The sequence below is a fragment of the Pseudorca crassidens genome, chromosome X, assembly GCF_039906515.1.
Source record: "Pseudorca crassidens isolate mPseCra1 chromosome X, mPseCra1.hap1, whole genome shotgun sequence".
NCBI lineage: Eukaryota > Metazoa > Chordata > Mammalia > Artiodactyla > Delphinidae > Pseudorca > Pseudorca crassidens.
Genome location: NC_090317.1, coordinates 43,855,916 through 43,880,900, shown reverse-complemented (window position 1 = coordinate 43,880,900; position 24,985 = coordinate 43,855,916). Strand labels below are relative to the sequence as shown.

General features: G+C 45.2%; 2 protein-coding genes across 6 annotated transcripts; both read left to right on the top strand.

Annotated features, from left to right (window-relative positions):
* Positions 1–943: 943 nt before the first annotated feature.
* GPRASP2 (G protein-coupled receptor associated sorting protein 2) lies at positions 944–4,986 on the top strand. Of its 2 annotated transcripts, none has more exons than XM_067722622.1 (3): positions 944–1,007; positions 1,353–1,429; positions 1,753–4,986. In XM_067722622.1, exon 3 carries the CDS (start codon positions 2,079–2,081, stop codon positions 4,647–4,649), a length of 2,571 nt encoding a protein of 856 aa, XP_067578723.1. In that variant the 5' UTR covers positions 944–1,007; positions 1,353–1,429; positions 1,753–2,078; the 3' UTR covers positions 4,650–4,986. The 2 variants fall into 2 exon arrangements, with proteins under 2 accessions (XP_067578723.1, XP_067578724.1); XM_067722623.1 differs by having other exon boundaries at positions 1,663–4,986.
* Positions 946–23,321, top strand: GPRASP3 (G protein-coupled receptor associated sorting protein family member 3). Of its 4 annotated transcripts, XM_067722633.1 has the most exons (7): positions 946–1,007; positions 1,353–1,429; positions 7,282–7,387; positions 7,520–7,590; positions 18,810–18,906; positions 19,254–19,329; positions 19,660–23,321. In XM_067722633.1, exon 7 carries the CDS (start codon positions 19,810–19,812, stop codon positions 21,502–21,504), a length of 1,695 nt encoding a protein of 564 aa, XP_067578734.1. In that variant the 5' UTR covers positions 946–1,007; positions 1,353–1,429; positions 7,282–7,387; positions 7,520–7,590; positions 18,810–18,906; positions 19,254–19,329; positions 19,660–19,809; the 3' UTR covers positions 21,505–23,321. The 4 variants fall into 4 exon arrangements, with proteins under 4 accessions (XP_067578734.1, XP_067578735.1, XP_067578733.1 ...); XM_067722634.1 differs by lacking the exon at positions 7,520–7,590; XM_067722632.1 differs by lacking the exons at positions 7,282–7,387; positions 7,520–7,590 and having other exon boundaries at positions 947–1,007.
* The last annotated feature ends 1,664 nt before the right edge of the window (positions 23,322–24,985 follow it).

Below are 24,985 nucleotides of genomic sequence, written 5' to 3'. Positions count from 1 at the left end.
CGGCGCGGCCGCTCCCCGGCGGGCTTTCTGGGCGCCCGCGCCCCGCCGTCGACGGTGCCTGTGCCAGGAGAGGGCTGTGGGGGAGGCTGCTGCGGGCGAAATGGCGGAGGGGAGCCGGGTTGGGGGCGTTGGGGAGGCCGCCGGGGGTGGCGGTCGGAGCCGGCTGACAAGCGGGAGGGCGCGGGGGGCCGCCCGCCCGGGCCCTGATTCTGGAAAGGGGTCTGTGGGACCCCGCGTGCCGGGTGCTGTCCCTTCCCACAGGCGCCTCTTTGATGCCAGAATGTCCTGTGTGCGCGGTAGGTCTGGCGATTTCAGGCCACAGGGTGCATCTGTACAGGAGAGGCTTGAGAAAAACTAGGGACGGGAAAACGGCCTATATTTCTGAAGTTGTGTGGGGATGGGGGGTGAGGGTGGGCAGCAACCAGTGACTGGACACCCGAATTGGGATGGGGTGACTGCGACCAGAGCAGGTCAGGCATCCAGGAATGCCTCTTAAAATTCTCCTGTCCACCCGGTTTCTCCACACTTCCTGGCCTTCCTCCCTCACCTCCATCCAAAATTGGGGGTGGAAAAGATGGACTGGGAGGTGAGGGTGGGACAAATTATAAATACAAGTACCACTGCACAACCTGTTTTCTAGAATATGCGGGCGCCCTTCCCCCAATTTATAATGCGCAAGGCAAAGGATGTGGTGCACCTAGTGGTGAATCCTCAGAATTGGAGAAGGGAGCAATGCGAAAAATATGACGTCAAGAGATGTTTGTTATCTGGAATGCTGAAATAGAGGGCCAAGATAAAATGAGAATATTCTACTAAGAGGACTCTGAATATTGAAAGACAGTATATGGAGTCCTATCCTTGATATTGGTCTGTCCATCAGGCGCTTAGTTGCTATCATGGTCTTCTGATTGTCTTAACCTTTTTATCTTTGGTCCATAGGTCTGCTTTAAGGCTGGTTACTTCTGCAAAGAAGGAAAGAAGGAAAAGACTGCCTTAAATCTCTGGAGGTTTGTGCAAAGTGGGGCAATGCAAGGGGCAGCTACAGAGGAAGATTGACAGGTGTTTTTGATCCAGTTGGGTGTCTTTGATTCACATGTCTTACTCTCTTTCTGATTTGCACACTGCTGCAGAACCCGTTTCTCATTTCCTGCAGGAGTATTAGGACTATTGGGGTAGGTGTGGATTGGGCTGTGAATGGGCGGAGAAGACCTGAGAGCAGGAATCAAGTGACAGGAAACATCAGACAAATTAGACACTTAAACAGAAAGAGATATTTGCATCAGGGATCAGGGTGTCTGCCTGTCAACCAAGCACTCAGACTTAATTTCTCCTGTATGTTTACTTATCCATAGGATGGCCTGCTGTTTGCTTAAGGCTTAACACCACTGGAACAAAGCAAGGAGAGGAAAATTTCACCACAACAGTGCAGGTATGAGAATGGGTACAACTTTTGGGTGGGGTAGAGGAGACCAGCACAGGTCCAAGGGTGATTAGGGTCTGGTCTGAGGGCTCCTCAGCCTCTCCCATTGCCAAGATACTTTCCCACCATTTTCTCACCTGTGTTGTAGCAAGCAAAGCAGTGTGACAGCTCTGGGGGTAAAGGGTGTGGGGTGAAATGAGGATAACAGAGAGACTTTCTGATAGCCTAACTCTCCCAAGAAGCATTCAAGGTCCAGTCTCTGTGTGTGGGTCTTTGCATGGAGTGACACAGTTGGAAGAGACTCAAAGCCGCACGTCGTTCTCGATTCCTAGATTGATCTTCAGTGGCATCTCTGGTGGTGGTGGAATTGCTGCTAACCACCACCCTCAACAGGTGTGCACCCACCCGGGAACCATCCATCCTCTCCCAGTTTGGTTGTGCTTCTTCTGCACTCTGTCTGTAATATTGGCTGAGACTGGGATTGGAAAGGAGGCTGATTGACTGCTGGACTGGTGATTGACTCTAACTTTTGTTTCCAACTGTATCACCTGAATCATCGAAAGATTAGAGTGTGAAGATAGAAAACTGTGACAGATCTGTGGTAGAGGCTGAGACTGGGATAGTGGTATTTAATCAGGACTCCTCTGTAACTTGTATTATGACTGGGGCTGAGATTGAGCCTGGTGTCCAGGCCAAGCCTGAAAAGAAGCCTGGAGAAGAGGTTGGAGGTGGGGCTGAGAGAGAGAATGAAGTCCCAATGGTGGTCAGACCAAAGGTTAGGACCCAGGCCACACCTGGGGCAAGGCCCAAAACTGAGTCCAAGGCTATGGCTGGGGCAAGGCCCAAAACCGAGTCCAAGGCAATGGTTGGGGCAAGGCCTAAAACAGAGTCCCAGACAATGGCTGGGGCAAGACCCAAAGCTGAGTCGCAGACAATGGCCGGGGCAAGACCCAAAACTGAATCCCAGGCAATGGCAGGGGCAAGACTCAAAACTGAAGCCAGGGCAGTAGGTGGGGCACGTCCTAAGACTGAAGCCAAGGCAATCCCTGGGGCAAGGCCCAAGGATGAAGCCCAGGCTTGGGCCCAGACTGAGTTCGGGGCTGAGGCAATGTCGCAATCAGAGGGCGTGTCTCAGACCAATGCAGTAACCTGGCCACTGGTCAATACTGAGTCTGGGTCAGCTGCTAAACCTATGGCCCTATCTGTGGATAGGGAACTGGTCAATGTAGACACTGAGACCTTTCCTGGCTCCCAGGTTCAGACAGGAATCCAACCCTGGTTTGGATCGGGGGAGGAAACTAATATGGGGTCTTGGTGCTATCCCAGGTCCAGGGCCAGAGAGGAGGCCTCTAATGAGTCTGGATTCTGGTCAGCAGATGAGACCTCTACAATGTCCTCTTTCTGGGCTGGAGAAGAGGCCAGTATCAGATCATGGCCTAGGGAAGAGGCCAATACCAGGTCCAGGCACAGGGCCAAACATCAGCCTAATCCCAGATCCAGGCCCAGATCCAAGCAAGAACCCTATATTGATTCCTGGTCTGGGTCTGAGGAAGAGTCTGGCAACCCATTCTGCTTGTGGGCTGGAGAAAATACCAATAATTTGTTCAGGCCCAGAGTCAGGGATGAGGCAAATATGAGGTCCAAGCTCAGGACAAAGAGAGAGGACTTTTTTGAATCTGAGTCTGAAGACGAGTACTATAAAGAGTCTTGGTTTTTACCTGGAGAAGAAGCCAATAGTAGATTCAGACCCAGAGACAAGGAAGAGTCTAACACTGTCTTGAAGCCCAGGGCCCAGAAAGATGTTAATAACAGTGACAGGGTCAAACAAGAGCCCAGGTTTGAGGAGGAAGTCATTATTGGGTCCTGGTTCTGGGCAGAGAAAGAGGTCAGTATGGAGGCTGGGGCTTCAGCCATTTGTGAATCTGAGCCAGGGGCCGAGGAGGGGGCCATTGGTGGATCCTTGTTCTGGGCGGAGGAAAAGTCCAGTTTGGGTGCTGTGGCCAGAGAAGAGACCAGGCCAGAGTCTGAAGAAGAGGCCATATTTGGGTCCTGGTTCTGGGACAGGGATGAGGCCTGCTTTGACTTAAATCCCCATCCTGTGTACAAGGCTAGCCCCAGGTTCAGAGATACAGCTGATGAGGGAGTTAATGTATCATCCAGGCCCCAAACCTGGGAAGAGGTCACTGTTGAATTCAAACCTGGTCCTTGTCATGGGATTGGCTTCCCATCCCCAAGCCCCTTTAGAATTCCTGAGGAAGCAGCATCCGTATACTCTGAAATGTTTGAGGGAAAGCCCAAGAATGTGGAAGTTACCCCAGAAGGGGAAGAGCAGGGATCTTTGCTTCAGCCTGATCAGCCTGACCCTGAGTTCCCATTTCAGTATGATCCGTCCTACCGGTCAGTCAGGGAAATTCGAGAACATCTTAGGACCAGGGAGAGTGCAGAGCCAGAGAGTTGGTCCTGCAGCTGCATACAGTGTGAGCTTAAAATTAGTCCTGAAGAGTTTGAAGAACTCCTTCTATTAATGGACAAAATTCGAGATCCTTTTATTCATGAAATATCTAAGATTGCCATGGGTATGAGGACTGCTTCTCAGTTTACCCGTGATTTCATTCGCGATTCAGGAGTTGTCTCACTTATTGAAACTTTGCTCAATTATCCCTCCTCCCGAGTTAGGACAAGTTTTTTGGAAAATATGATTCATATGGCTCCACCTTACCCAAATCTAAACATGATTGAGACATTCATATGTCAAGTGTGTGAGGAAACCCTTGCTCATAGCGTGGGTTCCCCTGAGCAGCTGCTTGGATTAAGGATGCTTAGACACCTCACTACAACTACAGACTATCACACACTCGTTGCCAATTATATGTCTGGGTTTCTCTCCTTATTAACCACAGGCAATGCAAGAACAAAATTTCACGTTCTGAAAATGTTATTGAATTTGTCTGAAAATCCTATGGTGGCAAAAAAACTATTCAGTGCCAAGGCTCTATCGATATTTGTGGGTCTCTTTAACATAGAAGAGACAAATGATAACATTCAAATTGTTATTAAAATGTTTCAGAATATCAGTAGTATTATAAAAAATGGAACAATGTCCTTAATTGATGATGATTTCAGTCTTGAGCCGCTTATTTCTGCATTCCATGAATTTGAGAAGTTAGCTGAGGAACTGCAAGTCCAAATAGACAATCAGAATGATCCTGAGGTGGGACAGCAAAGCTAATATGATTAACCACCTGCCTCTGATCAGCCTTATGTTCCCAAAGAACCCTGAGTAGTGCTTTCGTTTTCAGTCTGGTTTTATTTTGTAACTTATATTTTAATGCTGATGTTAACTTTGTCCAATTCTTGGTTTGAGCTGGATCATTTTGTGGATGCCAAATGACTATTAGTGCTGAAAAAAATTTGTTGATATTTGTCTTGCTGTCCATTGCTGTATTTTTCAGTATTGAGCTTCCAATGAACTGAGCCGCCTGTGTAACCTACCCTGCTATTCATTGTTTAAACATATGGTTCTCTATTCAAGTCTGTGTTTTCAATAAAGTTCTGTGTGAAAAGTGGCAGAAGTGACCCTTCTTCAGTTCAAAATCGAGGTGTAGATACAATGTGCACAGTTACAAACATAGACAATGAGTAGTATGACATACATACCTTCATTGGAAAATCCCATTCCTGGATCTTAAGAAGGAAGAGATTACAGTGGGTTGTGGTACTTGAGGAATGCTTCAGAGAAGAGGCACGCACTTAAATTTGGTCACTGAAAAGTAGGATAAGACAACCCATTAGGTCATTCTTGGAAGTGAGCAGTGGCGGTGTAAAGAAAAGTGTGTAATTGGAAAATCTGTTCCAGTAGTATGGATATAACCTGTCTGCCTGGAATAGGTGAGACAAGTTTAATGAGGGATGCAGTTGGAATGAGGCCACTTTGGAGAACTAAGTTGGGCCAGATCTGCACATTTTGCAACACAAAGTACAGGTGTTGCTCAGTGCCACCTGAAGAGTGAAAGAGTACAACAGCACACCAATTAAATGGAGTCAGGAATAAGCTTTCCTTTGTGATCCTAATCCAAGGAAAGTATTAAGGAAATACCATGCAGCTATTAAAAATGTTCTATTTATTGGCATGAAATGACACATGCTTTTATATCTGGTGTAATAGAGAAGACTGTGACATCATCTGTGGAAAATTAGATCCCATTTTAAAAACTGTGTAAATAGACACAATTTCTGTGCAATTTCAATATGACTTTCTAAGAAACTTCATATATTCCATAATCTGGAAGAAAATACACTATGCTAAATAAGTTTTCAGTGACAGACATTGGGGAGATACAAAAATTAATTAGACAAGGATTTTTTTCTTTTAATATGCTTACATCTAGTGCCTCAAGTTGTAGGTGGACATGTTGGAAAGGATACAGTTATGTAAATGAATATATGTTAAAAAGAATTTTTAAGAGATAAACTCATTTAGAAAAGTTGAAAAGGAATGAGACTTCAGAAAGATTAGCTTATGAAATGTTTTAAAGAAAAGTAAAATTACCAAGGTTGCTAAGTTTATACTAGTCTCTTGTACAAAGATGGCAACCTTTTTACATGACTGTTGCATTTGAAAGATCATCACGTTTCCTTTTGGAGTGACAGCAAAGTTCCAGAAGTAGATAGTGGTAATGATTGCACAGCATTGTGCATGTACTTAATGCCACTGAATTGTACACTTTAAAATGGTTAAAATGGTAAGCTTTGTGTTATGTGTGTTTTCCACAGTAATAAGTAAAAACATCATACCATACCTTAAGACAAGAATTGCGGAAGTCAGGGATAGAGTTGGTTTGGAGAGGGAATACAGGCTTATGGGAAATATCATATGTTTTATTATTTTTAGACATGGTGAAATGTTATTTCTGTTTTGTCTGAGGATGTTAATTTTTGAAAAGGTAAAATTATGATTTGTAAATTAGAAATGAACACATGGAAGTTTTTTTTCAACACAACAACTGCTAAGATTATGAGAATGGTTGAAGGAGATGTGTATATACAATATACACAATAATATAAACAAAACATGTATATTAAATTTCATACACACATAGAAAATTAATAAATGTTAGTATAACATTGCTGGATCAAGTACAAAACTGATTGATATCTTAAGGGCGATAAATTGAAACCATTTATGTTATCTGTTCCACTGGACATAAATCATTTCCATAGCTATTGGACAAAATACCTACAAGTTAACATAAGTCTCTTAGGGTTGAAAACTTGCTCTATCAACAGAAAGTGAAGCCCAGCACTGCACTGAACAAGTATCCAGTAACCTATGTTGTCTTTTCCCAATTTTTGTATAATTTTTCTGACAGTGCAACCTGCTTTCCCCACCACCACCCGATTCTAGGCTGCAAGGTTTATGGAAGTAGGGCAAAGTGGCAGTTTTGCTTCCATTCACAAACCACAAGTGCTAACAGAGATCGTCCTGGTGGTGGAAATTGGAGATTGAATGTTTGTTTTGGCTATCAGTATTTTTCAAGACAGATCCTGTGTGTGTTTTAATACGTCACCCGAGTTTTGCACAGAATACTGAAAGTCAGTTGGTCTCCAAACTCCTCATGGGGTGTTCCTCGCCAGCCCTGTGCTCCTACAGAGCAAGGCCCAGGCTTAGGGCTGGAAGCTTTGGCTCCGAATCCAGCCTTCCTTTCAGCTCTCTATCTTCACCCCATCAGGAGCTTCAGATTCTTCTAGCAAGCAGCTCAACCCCAGAGGCACAAGACTGTGCCCTGCGTGCTGCGGCGGACTTGCCGACTGCGCGGTCACGTGGGGCTAACTGTGGGTCACGTGACCGCACTCTCACTTAGACCGGCGTGGAGGTGTGTCGCACTGAAAAGGGATGGGAAAGACTTGCACCTGACGCTTGACAGACGGCAGTGAGAGGAGTGGTCGGACGTGATGGTGGATGCGTGGGTGAGTGTCTCTCCATGCTGCATTAGCCTGAAAGCTAATCCCTCAGGCGCCCAGAATTATGGCCTTTGTTGGCTGAGGACACAATCCCTCAGCCAATCGCGAGCGTCTTAGCCAGGGTCTGTTTCTGTCCAGGAGCTGAAGAGGCAGGAAGTCATCCTGCGGGAGGCATACGTGGAGGGAAGCATCGGCCGCTGCTAGAGGAGGTGGGCTCGACGCCGGATATTGGCATCCGTGGGAGGTGGTGGTGGAGACTAGGTCCGGGTAGAGGAAGTGTCTCGGAGCCTCGCGCTCCCTCCTGCCTTCTGCAAGCCCCTACCCCACCCTCATCTCCCCGCCCAGCGCTGCGTGACTCTGTTTCTCTGTGTGGGTGGGAGAGGTGGACACGTGGAAGCAGTTGGCTTCAGGGGAGCCCAGAGAGAGGAAATGGTGAAGTGACAATTTGTGAACACCGGTGGCCCTGGATCAGTAAACGCAGGTGTGAGGATACGAACTGTGAGCTACACTGCCTTCCTCCCACCTAGCTGGCACTCATTCTCTACTGTTTGTCTTTTCCAGATTGTGAGACAAGCTCATAATTGGGGGAGGGGGGAGATCCAAGGCTCCAGCTGCCTGGAGATGCAAGAGAGGAATGAACCCCAATCTGGGCAGCTCTGGGGAATGGGAGCTAACAGACTCAGGAGGAGGGAATCTGGATGCTTTGGGCCCTTCACATAGGATTTCTCTTTGGGATACTGCCAAGCTTCTCAACTCCCAAGATGATACCTGGACCTGAGCTCCAGGCAGCAGCTCCCTCCCATCTAGGAACTCAAAAGCTGATACTCCATCTAGGCTCCCTCCTGCTACTGTGCTGGGCCTCAGAATAGGGTTTTTCTGGGAACCATCTATGGAAACTGTTTTATGGATGGTCTCATGTGTCCGCTCTGCAGACACTTCGCTCTCTTCCTTGTGTTTTGCTCTCTGTCCCCTTCTTAGGGCTTGTTCCTTTGGTCTTATCCTAGGTAGCAGCCTTTGGTAAGTCCTTGTCCTCTTTCTAACTGAATTATCCCCACTCCCCCTACCCACCTCTCTCTCCCTACCCTGGCATCCACTGGATACCAAGGCAGTTTAAGAAAGTGCCACTAGGAAGTAATGAATTTTCCTAAGCCCACTCATATCCTTATTTTTATACTCACTATAGAGTTGAAACTATGCAGTAATACTACTTCAGGCCCTCCTGTTTATATATATATATGTTTTTTGTGGGTTTTTTTTTTGTTTTTTTTTTTTTTTTGCGGTACGCGGGCCTCTCACTGTTGTGGCCTCTCCCGTTGTGGAGCACAGGCTCTGGACGCGCAGGCTCAGCGGCCATGGCTCACGGGCCTAGCCGCTCCGAGGCATGTGGGATCTTCCTGGACCAGGGCGCAAACCTGTGTCCCCTGCATCGGCAGGCGGACTCTCAACCACTGCGCCACCAGGAAAGCCCCTTCCTGTGAGCATGTGGGTAAAATTAGAGATTGAGGCCTTAGGACTACCTCCTCCTCTCTTACCCCCTGCCTCCTTTGTATTATCCTCCTCCCTCCACTCTCCAGAATTCTGGTAATATAAGTATCAGGACCAATGTTTAGGTTGTGGCCTTTCCCCTCAAGCTTTGTTGTCTTGTCTGTGCTGTTTTAGAGTTTGACAAACACCTCAAACATCATGTGGTATAAGAAAAAGTATATCTAACCTTTGTCCTTGGTTCCTGGCACAGGGCCTGAAAAAACCTTGGAATTTCTTGAGCCCTGGGAGTATCTTTGTTATGCTAATGAACGGACTGTGGTGGGTCCCTAGTTAGCTTCTGGTTGTGAGGATGTGATCTGGTCACTAGAAGGACCAACCACGTGATTAGAGTTGGAGCTTTAGGCCAGCAGGAACTCCAGGGAAGGAAGGAGGGCTGGATTTGGGGTTCGATCACATGAACAGTCCTGCCTATGTAATGAAACCCCAGTGAAAACTTCCTGGTTGGTGAGCACACTGATATCCAGGGAGGGTGATGTTGCCCTGAATCCATGTGAAGAGGACATGGAATCTGTATATCTCAGACCCTTCAAGACCTTGTCCTATGTATATCCTTTCTTTTTTTTTTTTTGCCATACACGGGCCTCTCACTGTTGTGGCCTCTCCCGTTGCGGAGCACAGGCTCCGGACGCGCAGGCTCAGCGGCCATGGCTCACGGGCCCAGCCGCTCCGTGGCATGTGGGATCTTCCCGGACCGGGGCACGAACCCGTATCCCCTGCATCGGCAGGTGGACTCTCAACCACTGCGCCACCAGGGAAGCCCTATCCTTTCTAATAAAACTATAATTCTACATATAGCACTTTTAGTGCTTTTATCAAACTTAGAGCAAACTTGCTTTTATCAAACTTATAGCACTTTTATCAAAACTGAGGGGGTCGTGGGAACCCCTGAATTTATAACTGGTCAGTCAGAAGTATGGGTGGTCCCCCAAGTCTTGCAACTGACACCTGATCTCAAGTGGGGGCAGTATTATTGGGGACTGCACCCTTAAACCTGTGGAGTCTGATGCTAACTCCAGGTAGTTGGTGTCAAAGAACTGATGTCAGAATAATAGTGTCACACATCCTTATTTTTAGCAGCCACCCCTAGATTAATATCTGTAAACTGACCTTTGATCCTATGCATCATGCATAAGCAAGTTAAAATAAAGGAGGCAGAGCCTACCAGTGTATTATGGGTGAAAAAAGCAGCATATGTTTTTGTGGCATGCGTCTACAATTTAGATGATTTTTAAAGTTCTCTCTATATTTTTTCCTTATCAGAGTTCCCTCAGCCTGTATTTCCTGTTGGGGGTACTGCATTTATATTTGGGGAACTTCACACTGCAGTCTGGAGAGATACCTCTAAGTCCCACATGCATCCCAGGGCAGATGCTTAACAAACTCACGCCTGTGGGTTTTTTCAGTCTCAGCCAAAGCACTGGGTAAGTGTGTGGGGGGTGTCCATGCATGAAGATGATTATCTCTGTTCTGATCACTCCTTGAGTAGCACTTGTTAGGGCCAAGATCATCCCTCAGTTTTTTCCTGGGAGTGTAGTTGAAGTAAATACCTCAACACTCATATAGCCCTTTTGTTTCTGCCCCCTTTCGGGATAAATATTATGGGCTATCTCATGTAATAAATATCAGGGCCTGTTCAGATGTCATTTGACCTACAATGTTGCTGCCTGGGGATAAAATTAGAGTGAATTTGTCATCTGTCCAATCATGAATGAAAGAAGGGTATCTTACAGCACAGCTGACCCTCTACTCTGCCCCCAATTTCAAAAAAGCAGCCTTCAGTGGGATCTCGTCTATAAAATACTACCAGGTCCCCAATGGAGGGTTTCAAGTCCCTGTACTTTCCCATACAATTCTACCTTTCCATCTCCATTTCTAACACATTCTTCCAAGTCAGGGCCAGGACCAGAATGAGATAAAGATACAATTTAAGGAGGCACTCACTCGTGCCTCACCCAGTCCATGCCCTGCTCCACTTTGCCTGCACTCAAGCCACATGGGACTATCTGCTATTTTCCAACCCAACTATACTCTGTGCTTTACTACTTTTGTGCATTTCCCCAGGCTTTTCCCTCAATCTTCAATGCCCTCATGCCCTTTCTCTGCCTGTAGGAAACACAGTCATCCTTTTAGGCTCAGCTCAAATGCTAGGGCCTGTTTGAAGTCTTTCTGATACTCTCACCCTTACTCTTTGCCCCTTGGTAGAAAGTAATGCCTCCATCCTATGTACGTACACAGTATTTTATTCACCCCTATTTTAGCATTTGTTTCTTTGTATCATGCACTGGAGCGTTTTTTATGAATAAGACAGAACTAGTGTTGAGGGCCAGGTAGCATAGAGGAAGAAACTTGGACTCTGAAAGTGTGAATCAGACCCCAGTCAGTCTGACCTCAATGCCTGAGCCTTTTACTACTTTTCATAGTACAGTCGTCCTTCTGTATCCAGGGGGGATTGGTTCCAGGACCATCCAGAGATACAAAAATCCACAGATGCTCAAGTCCCTTATATAAAATGGCATTATTTGCACATAACCTGTGCGCATCTCCCCATATACTTTACTTTATTATTATTATTTTTAAACATCTTTATTTTATTTTTTTTGGCTGCACTGGGTCTTCCTTGCAGCACACAGGCTCTTGGTTGCGGCACATGGGCTTGTCTCTGGTTGTGATGCTTGGGCTTAGTTGCCTGGTAACATGTGGGATCTTAGTTCCCCGACCAGGGATCGAACCTGCGTCCCCTGCATTGGAAGGCAGACCCTTAACCACTGGACCACCAGGGAAGTCCCCTCCCCATATACTTCAAGTCATCTCTAGATTACTTACAATACCTAATACAATGTAAATTCTGCGTGAATGTTGTAAATACAATGCCAATGCTACATAAATAGTTGCCAGTGTGTGTCAAATTAAAGTTTTGATTTCTGGAACTTTCTGGAGTTCTTTGATTCAAATATTTTTGATCCCTAGTTGGTTGAATCTGTGGATGCGGAACCCGGGATATGGAAGGGTGACTGTACTTATTGTTAATATCAAGATTTAATGAGTGCTTTATAAGTGCCAGATACTCTTCTAAGGGTTCTAAATATATTAACTTATTTAATCCTCAAAACAACTGTATAGAGTAGATGCTGTTATTGTCTCTGTTCTACACATGAGGAAGCTGAGGCACAGACTCGTAACTTGGCAAGCTCAGTTAGCAGAGCTTGATTTGATTAGCGGAGGAGCTGAGATTCAAACCTTTGTAGTTTGAATCTGGAGCTGGCATGTGTTGCCACTACACTACATCTATTGGGTTGGCCAAAAAGTTCGTTCAAACTTTTTTGCCAGCCCAATATATCCCTCTAGTGCTAATTATCACTAAAAGCTGCCATCATCACCATGACTATCTTCATCATCAGATTTTCTCCTCCTTACAGCTTGTAGCAAAGTACTTTATTCATCATAAAGAAACTTGAACCTGAGTGTTGCTAGACTCCCTGCCCCTTGTCCCCTTCTACCTGTGAATCAGCATACTCCGGATTTTCCTTCCTTCCCAACTTAATGGGCCATCATTTTTACTACTCACCTACCTCATCCTCTAGCGCCTGGCTCCACTGTCCTGGCAAAATCTCAGCTCTTGATAAATCCCAAATATCCACCTCCTTCTATACCTGTGTTGCTTAGTACAGTGCACCTGGGGAAAGTTAACCAAAACTTTCTGGCTGTTGACACTATGAATTTATCTTTCTCTACCTCAGTTCAGTCCTCAGGATAGAAAGCAGATAACCTTTGATATCTTTACACTATGGATATTTCACATGGGTGCACTTCCACACAATGACTCTCTGAATTGAAACTAGGCTTATCTATAAGCTCACGTATTTAATGTACCTCTGAACCCCCTAGATAAGTAAGGTTTAGGTTTTCTGCCTGAAGCCTTCCTTTTCAATCTAAAACAGAAGCCAATCACAGTTGTCAGACCTCTAGCAATCATTAGGCAAGATGTTCAGAATCTACAGTTTTCCTTTCATGTGGAAACATGAGTTCTGCCACTGGTTTTAAGAGGTAGGGCTTACTGACAGACAAAAGTCAGGAACTATTACTCACTGAAGCATTGTTTTGTGCCTGAGCATACATAACATTTAGGATTGTTCCATATAACAAGGAATTCAACTAAAACTAACTTTATAAGGAAATTTATTATCCACAGATCAGAAGTACTGAGGCAGAGAAGTCTTGGTGATTGTTTGATTCAGCTAAGGACTCAGCTTTTATCCATCTCTTTCTTCTGCCATTCATAATATCAACTTCCATCCTAAGGCTGGAAACTTGATGGGTGCAAGGAGTCAAGCAACTTTCCAAGGAAGAAAAGGAGATACCTTTACTGATGGCTTTGTCTTATGAGTGAGGACACTTTCCTCAGAAATCCTTCTGCAATCTTCTCTTCTTCATGTCTCATTGAGCAGAGTTACATCACCAGCCATTCCTGAACCAGAGTACCAAGGGGATGCATTATCCTTAGACCAAGCAGACTCACTTCTGGAATTTGGATCAGCCTCCCTGTGGCACATCACCACAAGGAGGAGGGAGCATACTTATGTAAAAGTGATGTTCTTTTAGTAAAGGGTTATGTTAAGCAACACAGAATATACAAAGCACCAAGGTTGCAGTAAGAAAGAGCACAGCGGTGATGTCTTAGCAATCATGACCTCTAAAAGCCACCGTGGAGATAGCATCTACTCTTTTTTTTTTTTAACATCTTTATTGGAGTATAATTGCTTTACAATGGTGTGTTAGTTTCTGCTTTCTAACAAAGTGAATCAGTTATACATATACATATGTCCCCATATCTCTTCCCTCTTGCGTCTCCCTCACTCCCACCCTCCCCATCGCACCCCTCTAGGTGGTCACCAGGCACCGAGCTGATCTCCCTGTGCTATGCAGCTGCTTCCCACTAGCTATCTATTTTATGTTTGTAGTGTATATATGTCCATGCCACTCTCTCACTTCGTCCCAGCTTACACTTCCCCCTCCCCATATCCTCAGGTCCATTCTCTAGTAGGTCTGCGTCTTTATTCCCGTCTTGCCCCTAGGTTCTTCATGACCTTTTTTTTTTTTAGATTCCATATATATGTGTTAGCATACGGTATTTGGTTTCCTCTTTCTGACTTACTTCATCTACTCTTACTGCTTTCCCCAGCCCACCCCATAATATGACTAGATCACAATTTTAATAGGAACTAGAAAGACCTGACACTTGCAGATATTTCAGAATATCAGATAGTTTCTCAGTTAGTGTGTACAAGAATCCTGTGAAGTAGTTATTACCAATCCCCTTTGAGGGATGACTTAACTGAGTTATAAAAACATTACGTACCTTTTCCAAAATGACACAAATAGTTAGTGGTAAAATCTCTATTTAAACTTTGGACTGCCTGGCTCTGAAGTCTGGCTAAGTCCCAGAGTAGAGCCCAGGGGAGAAAGTCAGAGAAACGGGTCTCTGAGAGAGGTGCGCATCGCTAGAGCCCAGGGGAGAAAATCCCATGCAGCCTCCTTTTAGAAAGTGCTTCCAGCGATCAGAAACTGGTAACTCTAGTCTAAGCAAGCACCTAGTAGTATAGTGCACTGCCGCTTCATGGTGGTGGTGGTGGTAACAGAGATGACTTTTCTACTGGGGTTAAGTCACAGTTGCTCAGACCTCACCACCAGGAACTTTGATTCAGGAAGTCTGAATTCTAATCTGCACTCCACGTTAAGAATTTGGGGGCTGAGATGCCAGGTTCAGGGAGTCACGTAAATTTTCTATACCTGTGAGGGAAAAGAGCAGGTATTTATGGAGCAGCTAGGCTTTCAAGGGCAACTTTATTCCCAGATCTGAAGTTCAGCTGAAAAGAAGAGGATGAAAGCTGTGTTCATTCGTCTTTAGTTATTCTGTTAAAATCCATAGGACACACTTCCAGTTTCAGTTCTGACATATAAAGAGCTTGGAAGTCATTGTTCCTGTACTTACAAGAAAAAAGCTGAACAAACTGAGAATCAATGACTTATCTTAGACCCATCAGAGAACTGAGGTCACAGGGCAAATGACCACCCCAAATTCTGGAGAAAAGACATCCAGAGAGTCACAGCCTATATCTCTTTACATAGAGCAGAAACTGCTAGACATAAACAGGTAAGAACACTTAAGTGGGAATTTTGACAAATTGATAGAGACTGAGGGTGGAATAGCAGGAGAGTGAGAAACCCCTAGGGACCTGCAGTCTTAGCAGTGTTGTGGGCTTTACCTCCAGGAACTCCAGCAGGTTCTCATAGTGAATATTCCAGAAAGATCTCCTCAGGGCTCTGGCAGTGGGAGGGGAAGTGTACACTCAATAAATACACCCCCGGGCTTCCCTGGTGGCGCAGTGGTTGAGAGTCCGCCTGCCGATGCAGGGGACGCGGGTTAGTGCCCCGGTCTGGGAAGATCCCACATGCCGCGGAACGGCTGAGCCCGTGAGCCATGGCCGCTGAGCCTGCGCGTCCGGAGCCTGTGCTCCGCAACGGGAGAGGCCACAACAGTGAGACGCCCGCGTACAGAAAAAAAAAAAAAAAGATAAATAAATACACCCCCGAGTCTTCTCCATAACAAAGGCCTAATCTCCAGCGGAAAAGACTTTCCCAGAGCCTTATCCCAGCTGAGGGAAAGGCATTCCTCCTATCCAGCACACTCTAGCCTTCCATTCTCCTGTAAAGGGGAGAAAGATGCTAAAGAAACACTTGTGAAGGTCACAGTCTAGAGACAGGCCCACAAAAGACTGGAATTTAACCAGAAGATTATATAACACTTCCTCTCCTCTACATGCTAACAGGCCTCCAGTGTAGTAACAATGGAGTGCAGCTGAAAGAGTTGCAAGATGCAGACTCTCTCTGCAAGATGTAATTAGGGAAACACAAAGTTAAGAGGAGAGACAAAAATAAAGACGCTAGAGGAATTTGAAGACTGACACCTGCAGCTACAGCAAACATTACACACAGCCCAACTGCTAACTAGCTTAACATAAAGCTTCTCACTGAACGTCTATTTACCTCAGTTCCTATTACCCAACACATCATATCCAGCTTGCAACACAAAATTATAACACATAATAAAGGCAAGAAAAAGCATTATTTAAGGACACAAATCATCAGAACCAGGCTCAGATATAATGCAGATTTTGGAATTAAAAATAAGAATAATTTATTTGTTAATAGCCCTAATAGATAAACTAGACTGGTGTGTATGGCAAGTGTGTGAGATCCCAGTTGGTTCTAATCCCTGCCACATTCCCACCCTGCCAAAGATGATGAGCACTTGAAGGCAACTGCAAGAGAAGACCTGACAGAACCCGGGAAGAGAAGCCAGGACCGGCCCTACCTGGTGCCTGACACCTGGCTATGGGATGAGAGACAGGGAGGACTGTCTGAGCCGGTGCGTGTCCTGAGAGGGAAAGGCCCTCTTTCCTGGGCAACTGCGGGGGCGACGAAATGGCAAAGTGTGCTACCGTGCTACCACTGCGACTGAGAAAATGGCAGTGTGGCAGACAGGATGACGACACTGGCGCAGACAGGTGGTTTGTTTCCTCAAGCCAGAGGTCTGTCTAGGGCTGCCTTCCCTTAGAAGAGGGGCAGTGGCTCGGCCTCCACGGGCGCCGCCTCCCACCTTCCTCCTGCCCGCGGCCCCAGAAGGTGTAAAACAGACCCGGGGAGGGCCGTCCTCACAGCTCCTCTGCCACTGGCGCCCAGGGAGGATGGCACGCGCGATGGGGGAGGGTAGGGGGGCGGACTCCGATCAGGCCGGTACACACACAGACACACACACACACACCCCGGGACGATCTGTATCCATCCGCTGCTCCCTCCAGCGCGGCCCCTCCCTACCCTCCCGACCCCGGCCCCCACTGCCCACCGCCCAGTGGCCCCACACGCTGCGGTGCCAGAAGTGTGCGGGATGGGAAGGGTGGTCGCCCGAAGAGTAGTGGCGGAGGACCGGCGTGGCCCCGCCCCTGAGGCCGGGACTCCTCCCGGCCCCGCCCCTTTCTGGGTCGGAACTACGGTGGGTCTGGGAGGGGGCGTCGAGCCCATTCGTGCAGTATCCCTCCGCCCCCTTCCCGACACCCTCGCCGCGAGCGGTTGGTGCCGCAGCCTTCGTAGCCCCTGCCGGGTTTGGCGCAGCCGCGCGGGGGGCTGGACGCCTCTTTGCCATTCTGCCCGCACGGCGAGCGGTGGGAATCCGAGTGAGGAGCTGCGACAGGAGGGGGAGGCCGACCATCGGGACCCTGCGTCTGCGAAAGCAACTGGGGGTGTCTCGGGGGCGACGAGCGGCTCACACCCTGCACCGCGGACCCTGGCAACCTGACGAGGGGGAGGCAACCGGGTCGGAGCGGGTCTCTGAGAGAGGTGCGCATCGTTGGGGGACCCCTGGCGCTGAGGGGGCGGCGACCGGCGCGGACCGGTCCTGGGGCGCGAGGTCTTGGCCGCAGGTCTTTCCTCGGGTCCTGGGGAGGCAAACGGCGCGGCCGCTCCCCGGCGGGCTTTCTGGGCGCCCGCGCCCCGCCGTCGACGGTGCCTGTGCCAGGAGAGGGCTGTGGGGGAGGCTGCTGCGGGCGAAATGGCGGAGGGGAGCCGGGGTGGGGGCGTCGGAGAGGCCGCCTGGGGTGGCGATCAGAGCCCGGTGCCGAGCGGGCGGGCGCGGGGGCCCGCCCGCCCGGGCCTTTATTCTGGAAAGGGGTCTGTGGGACCTCGCGTGCCGGGTGCTGTCCCTTCGCACAGGCGCCTCTTTGATGCCAGAGTGTCCTGTGTGCGCGGTAGGTCTGGCACATTCCGTGAAAGGGGAACTGAGCGAGTAGATTATGAAGACACCAAAATGAAAAGTTTATGTGCCTCTTAATACAGCAGTTTTGTTGCCTTCCATATTTAGGTCTTGGACCCAATTAAATGCAAGAAAATGGCAGGTTGAGGAGTCAATAGGCTTTCACAGGAAGGATCCGTGTAAATAAATAATGTATTAATCCATCTTTCTCATTTGGGATCTGTTTTCTCAACATCCTAGCCCACCTTAATATGTTAAGGTGTGAGAATGGCTCTTCAGAATAGAGAGGAAATTTTTCTGAAGGGTCAATTTAGAACGCGTGAAGTCAGTTTGCATCTTCATTTTCTGTTTTTGGAAACCCAAACCCCAGCTACCCTTCACAGCCCCCTCTCATTTTGGTGCAGAAGCAGTCCCACAGAAGATTTTGTGGAGTTCCTGGGAAATTCTGAGACCTGAGAGACATTTATTTACTTATTCCTTGATTCTTCAAAAGGAGGTTTTAGGACCTGAATTCTGGGAATCTGTTCACTAACCTGATACTTTTCTACCATTGTCAACATACTCTCTTGGTGTTTTGCTGAATGCCCCTTCTCTTTCTATAGGGCGTGACTCTTCTCCAGCTAGTGGACTGTTCTGTAGTGGTAAGGGTAGCATCTCCTGAGGACACCTGCTATGTGGGCTGGCTGGCATAGGTGGTGAATGAGATAGGAACTATGTATGTGTGGGGAAGGGGAAAAGGCAGGGGCATGCAAGATGGTATTGAAATAGTAGTCCCCATTATGTTCACTGCCTGTCTTCTAAATACAGTTGTTCCACTACCCATTCTTGCACCTCATCTTTTTGTTCAAGGAAGGTGTGGCCTCTGCTAGGAAAATGACTGACTTTAGTGTTGGGAGGTGTGATTAGACAAGCTGCAGGTCTTTGGGGAGTGGATGGGGGATCATTTGGGAGGAGAAGACAGGTGGGAGATATTTAACATGGCCTTGAATGTACAGAAGCATATGTTGTAACACTTGTCATGGGTGTTGGGCCATCTCAGTCTCTTTTGTTTTCTTTCCTCTTTTTGTCTATCCATAGGTTTGTTCCTTTATAGAGTACTGTAGAAATCTGCAGGTAGCTGTTCACTTTGAATTTGATTAAGAAAGAGGACAAAAGCTATTCATTTGGATCCAAGGTGAGTGTGAGCCTGAGCACCCCTATTGATTGGGAATGGGAATTGGCTGTTGGCGAGTAAGACCAGATCATATCTTGGAGCCATTGTCTTCCAACTTCCCACACACCTCTGCCCTCACATTTATGTATAGGAAATGGGGCTAGGGTGAGCCAGGATTGTGCCTATAGGGTAATTGATAGATACCTAGGAAGTGGGGAAGGAAGCCATGAGGAGGACCAAGGAGGCCAGAAACATTATATTCACAAAGCCTTAGATTTGGAAAGGCAGGTATTGGGTTTAGAAGCCAGAATGCATGTCTGTCTACCAAATACTTAAAATTCCAATCCCTCCTGTGTTTTTGTCCATAGGTCTGCCTGTGAGTCGACTATAGGGCTTATCAACACTGGAAGCAAGAAAGGAGAAAATTGCACCAGATCAGTGCAGGTTGGTGTGAGGCCTACCAGATAGACCTATAGAGTATAGTGGTATATACCAAAGGGGCTGGACACTCCTTAGCCTCTCTCACTTTCACCAAGCTTTCCCATCGTCTCTGTTCCTATTTGATGCAGAGACAAGAGTATGGAAGTGCCTGGGCAGGGCATTGTTGGGCATTAGTGGGACTGTGGAAGGGATAAAATGAGGTAACAGAGTTTTATACTATTCTACTTCTCCTACCACACAATCTATCTCTACTTTTACATGTCCTTTGTGGCTCTCTGCATAGAAAAGCACAGTTGGAAGAGACTCAAAGCCCATTTTCTTCTTCCACCTCAGGCCTATCTCCAGTGGTGGCTGTGGTGACCTTGAAGTGACAGAAGATCATCACCTTCAACCCAGTAAAAGAATATTAAGATACTGACCTGGGACATATTGAGAACCAAAGCCAAGACTGTATAGAGCTATCTACATAACTGGGCTTCAACTATGGCTGGGGTTAAGAATGCAAGTAGAAAGAATAGGAGTAGAAAGAATGAGAGTAAAAAGAAGACCAAAACTGAAAATAGGGCTGGTGTACAAGCTGAAGCCAAGAGGGAGGCTACTGGCGTAGTCAGATCTGTAGCCAAGACCCAGGCCAAAGCAATAGCCAAGGCAGGGACTCAGGAAGATCCAGTGGCAGAGGTGAAGGCAGCGTCTAAGAACAAGATTGTTACTGAGATGAAGGAAGGAGCTCTGGCAGATTTCAGTCCCAAAGCTGAAGATGAGGCCACTAGAGCATCTCGGTTTTGTTCTGTGGCTGAGGCTAGTGCTGAGTCCAGTGCTGAGTCCAGGTCTACGTGTAAAGATAAGACTGGTATTGATACCTGGTTTTGGGCTGAGGAAGAAGCCAGTGTTGGTTCCTGGTTCTGGAATGGAGAAGAGGCTGGTAATCGTTTCAGTGCTAAGGATGAAGGTAAAGCTGATATTTGTCCCCCATCCTGTGCTAAGAATTTGGAGCCTGTGGCTGGGGCCAACTGCAAGGCTAGGCCAGGGGCTGAGGAGGAGGAGGAGGAGAACGTTATTGGGAGCTGGTTTTGGGATGGAGATGAAACTAGTTTTGACCCTAACCCTAGACCTGTGAGCAGGATAATTAAGCCCCAGCCTGTGGATGAAATTAATGAAAAAGATAGGCCCAAGGACTGGTCTGAGGTAACTATCTGGCCCAAAGCTCCTGCTGTAACTCCAGCAGTGTTAGGCTTTAGATCCCAAGTCCCATTTGAGAAAAAGCCTCCTTCATATGTTGTCCTGGCCTCCGCTGAGGAAAATACCCATTCTTTGCCTGTGGCAACAGCGTGCCCTTCTAGGAGCACTCCCTCAAGCTCACAGCCTGTCTCTGAGTACCCATTTGGTTCTGACCCTTGTATCCAGACCATAGAGGAGATTAGACGCCAAATCAGGATCAGGGAGGTGAATGGGATTAAGCCATTTGCTTGCCCTTGCAAAATGGAATGCTACATGGATTCTGAGGAGTTTGAAAAACTTGTTACCTTACTTAAATCAACTACTGATCCTCTCATTCATAAAATAGCTCAAATTGCAATGGGGATCATTAATGTTCATCCATTTGCCCAAGAGTTCATTAATGAGGTGGGTGTAGTGACACTTATTGAAAGCTTGCTTAGTTTTCCTTCCTCTGAAATGAGAAAAAAGGCTGTAATTACTCTGAATCCCCCCTCTGGGGATGAAAGACAACGCAAGGTTGAATTACATGTTAAGCATATGTGTAAGGAAACCATGTCTTTTCCCTTGAACTCACCTGGACAGCAATCCGGATTAAAGATACTAGGACAACTGGCTACTGATTCTAACCATCACCACATTGTTGCCAATTACTTTTCAGAGCTTTTTCATTTGCTCTCCCTGGGAAATCGTAAAACCAGAAATCTTGTTTTGAAAGTACTTTTGAATATGTCTGAAAATCCAACTGCAGCCAGAGACATGATCAATATAAAAGCATTAGCAGCATTAAAACTCATCTTTAACCAAAAAGAGGCAAAAGCCAATCTCGTTAGTGCTGTGGCCATATTTATTAACATAAAGGAGCATATCAGAAAGGGCTCAATTGTAGTTGTTGATCATTTGAGTTATAATACACTCATGGCCATTTTCCGTGAAGTTAAAGTGATCATCGAAACAATGTAAAATGAGCTAGATATAGAAGAGAACCCTTTGAACAATCTCCAAACTCTAACAGGCTGTGTGTTCCCAAAGAGCCATGCGTAATGTTTTGGTTATTACAATGTGCATGTTATAAATTACATCTTTAACACAATATTACCTGTGACAGTCTAGGTCTGAGCTAGACCATTTTGGGGTGTCAAATTAATATTTCATTGTGAGTTGAAAACATCTGTTGATTATTCTCTTGTGTAGATGGGGAGCTTTTTAACATTTAAGATAGCAAATTGGTGCATCATAAGTAAGCTAACTTTTCATTAGTATCTGCTTAGATCCATTTGCAGCTTCAAATGATTTAAAAAGATAATATCCTTGAATTTATAATCTAGTTGTAGAAACAAGGCATATACACACAAAAAGATATCTAACAGTACACACACACACATATATATGTATACACACACACTCATTGCCAAATGTGCACTCTCAATACGTAAAGAAAGCAGGGTTGCTACCGGCTGTTTAATGTAAAAGGAATTGCTGTTTTTCCCCTATTCTACCTGCATCAGATAACTCATTCTACAACACACAAATGGCCCTGAATCTCAGATAAAATGTAATATTCATCTTTTATTTTGCTGCTACATTTATAACTCCTATATTGTTAGGCTATTTCATTTATGTCAAGTAATCTTGCAGAAGAGAAAGGAGGTAGATGTAGGGAGGAAACATTTCCTGAGTACCTACTCATGTCAGATACTGTGTTGGCATTATATTTTACAGGTTTCTTCTTCTCAACAATGGTTCTCTGAGCTATGTACTGGTATTTTTTTTATGATTATAACTCGTTATTCTGGATTGCCTCCAATGGCAGTTAAGGAGGTTGAATACTTATTCCTAGATTCCCACAGCAGGCAAGTGTGGCATAGCTGTTTTGTCTGATACCAAAACCCGCTCTCATTGCACTACCTTATAGTCCTCTTCCACTTTTTGTGTGGCAGCCTTCAAGGCTCACAGACTGGTTTTAATGATTCAATTTTGCTGTAGGTAATGTCCCTGCCAGTCTTGCAATTCTTAACTTCCTCTAAATGCACATGTCCATTAGGCATTTGGCTAAACCTTGCTGGAGTAAGAAGAAAAGTCTGGGATGAGCGTATGGATTTGAACTGGCAGTGTCTGGGAAACAGTAGGTGCCCCAAACTGTTGAATGAATGAAATGTAGATTTGGAGCCAAACAACTGAAATTTGCTATGTGTCCTTCCTGTCTTCTTCAATAAAGAACTGGAATCATTCTGTACATTGTTTCATACCTTACAGTTTAAAAGATAATTGCTTTTTTCTTCCTTGCAAAATTATACCTTAATTTGTTTACCATTTATAATTTATTCTCCTGTGTGTCATATGAAAAGATAAACGGTTCTATCTTTTACTAGTAGGCAAGCCTACTCTCTGCATTTGTACCAGCTAAAACTGTACAGGATAAACTTAATTGGAGAAATTTAGGCCCAGGCCCAGAACTGCAGCTTCATCAACACAAAACAGGAAAGCTAGGAGAGGAGCTGCTGCCTCAATCTACGTGATAGTGATTCCTGGAAGTCTGCGGTCCAGAAAGCATTCCCAGGACTTGGGCTATAGCTATAGACTCAGGGTAGGAATTATAACCCCTGGTCTGAGCTGAAGAGAATGTTTCAGTGTGTAAAAATATTGGGTTATATGCTTTGAGATTTTTAAACAGTTAAGAAATTAAAACAAGATCATACTGTAAATACTGTTTGTAACTTGCCTTTCTTCCCACTAACTGTATATTGTGACCATCTTTCCATATCAATAAAGAGGCTTCTACAAATATTTTTGAATCTCTTAATGTTTTTCCTGTGTTAACATTTGGTGCATAGTGCCCTAATCTTTCATTGCATATCATCTGAATAAAGAATATGCATAAATTTATTCTCTTACAGAAATAGAACTACAGTATTCTGCAACTTGCCTTTTTGTCTTTTCAGTTATCTTTCCAATTTAGTATTATACAGATCTACCACATGCTTTTATTTAATAGCTTTATTGAGATATAATTGACATACCTCAAACCACACATATTTAAAGTATACAGTTTGGTAAGTTTTAACATATGTATACAGACACGAAACCATCACCACAATCAAGATAGCAAACATACCCATCACCCTGAAAAGTTTCTTCATGCCCCTTTGTAATGCCTCCTTCCCACCTCTCCCTGTTTTGTCCCCAAACAACCACTGATCTGCTTTCTGACAATATAGAATCATTTTCATTTTCTGTAGTTTTACATAAAAGGAATCATACAGCATATATTCTTTTGGAGGGAAGGGGATCTCACTTCTTTCACTCAGCATAATTATTTGAGATCCATCTATGTTGTTTTGTGTATCAATAGTTCATTGCTTTTTATTGCCAAGTAGTATTCTACTATATGTCTATACCACAGTTTGCACAGTTTATCCATTCATCTGTTGATGGGCATTTGGGTTTTTTCCAGATTTGAGCTACTGCAAATAAAGCTGCTACAACTGTTTCTTGTAGAACTGTTTGTATGGACATTTGCTTTTCTCTTGGATAACTACCTAGGAGTGGGATGTGGGTCATATGGGAGGTATACATTTAACTTTTACATTTTCCAAAATGGTTGCGTCATATTACATTCCCACAGCAGTGCATGAGAGTTCTGATTCCTCCACATCCTTGCTAACGCTTGGTATGGTTGATCTCTTAATTTTAGCCATATCTCATTGTGGTTCTCATTTGCACTTCGCTAATCACTAATGATGTTGAACATCTTTTCATATGCATATTTGCCATCCATATATATTGGGTGAAGTAGGTATAAATATTTTGCCCCATTTTTTTAAAATTGAGTGGTTCCTTTTTATTGTCGATTTTTAAGAGTTCTTTATATATACTGGATATAAGTGTATTATTAGATATATGTTTTACAAATATTTTCTCCCAGTCTGTGGATTGTCTTTTTATTCTCTTAAAAATGTCTTTTGGAAAGCAGAACTTTTTAATTTTAATGAAGAACAATTCTTTTACCAATTGTGTTTTTGTGTTAAATATAAGAAATTGTTGCCTAACCAAGGTCATAAAGATTGTATACTATATTCTAAAAGTTTTACAGTTTTAGGTTTCATATTTAGGTCTATGATCCATTTTGAGTTTTTATATATGGTACACCTTATATATAGGTTGAAGTTCAATTTTGGCATAGTGATATCCAGTTGGTACAGTGTCACTTGCTTAAAAGACTCTTCTTTCTCCACTGAGTTGCCTTTGCATCTTTGTCAAAAATCAGTTGTCTCTGTATGTAATGGGTCTGTTTCTGGACTCTTTATTCAGTTCCATTGATCTACTTGTGTATCTTCATTACAATGCTACCTTGTCTTGATTACTGTAGCTTTATAATGTCTTGAAATCAGGCAGCGTGAGTCCTCTATTATTTTTCAGTTATTTGGGTTATTCTTACTCTTGC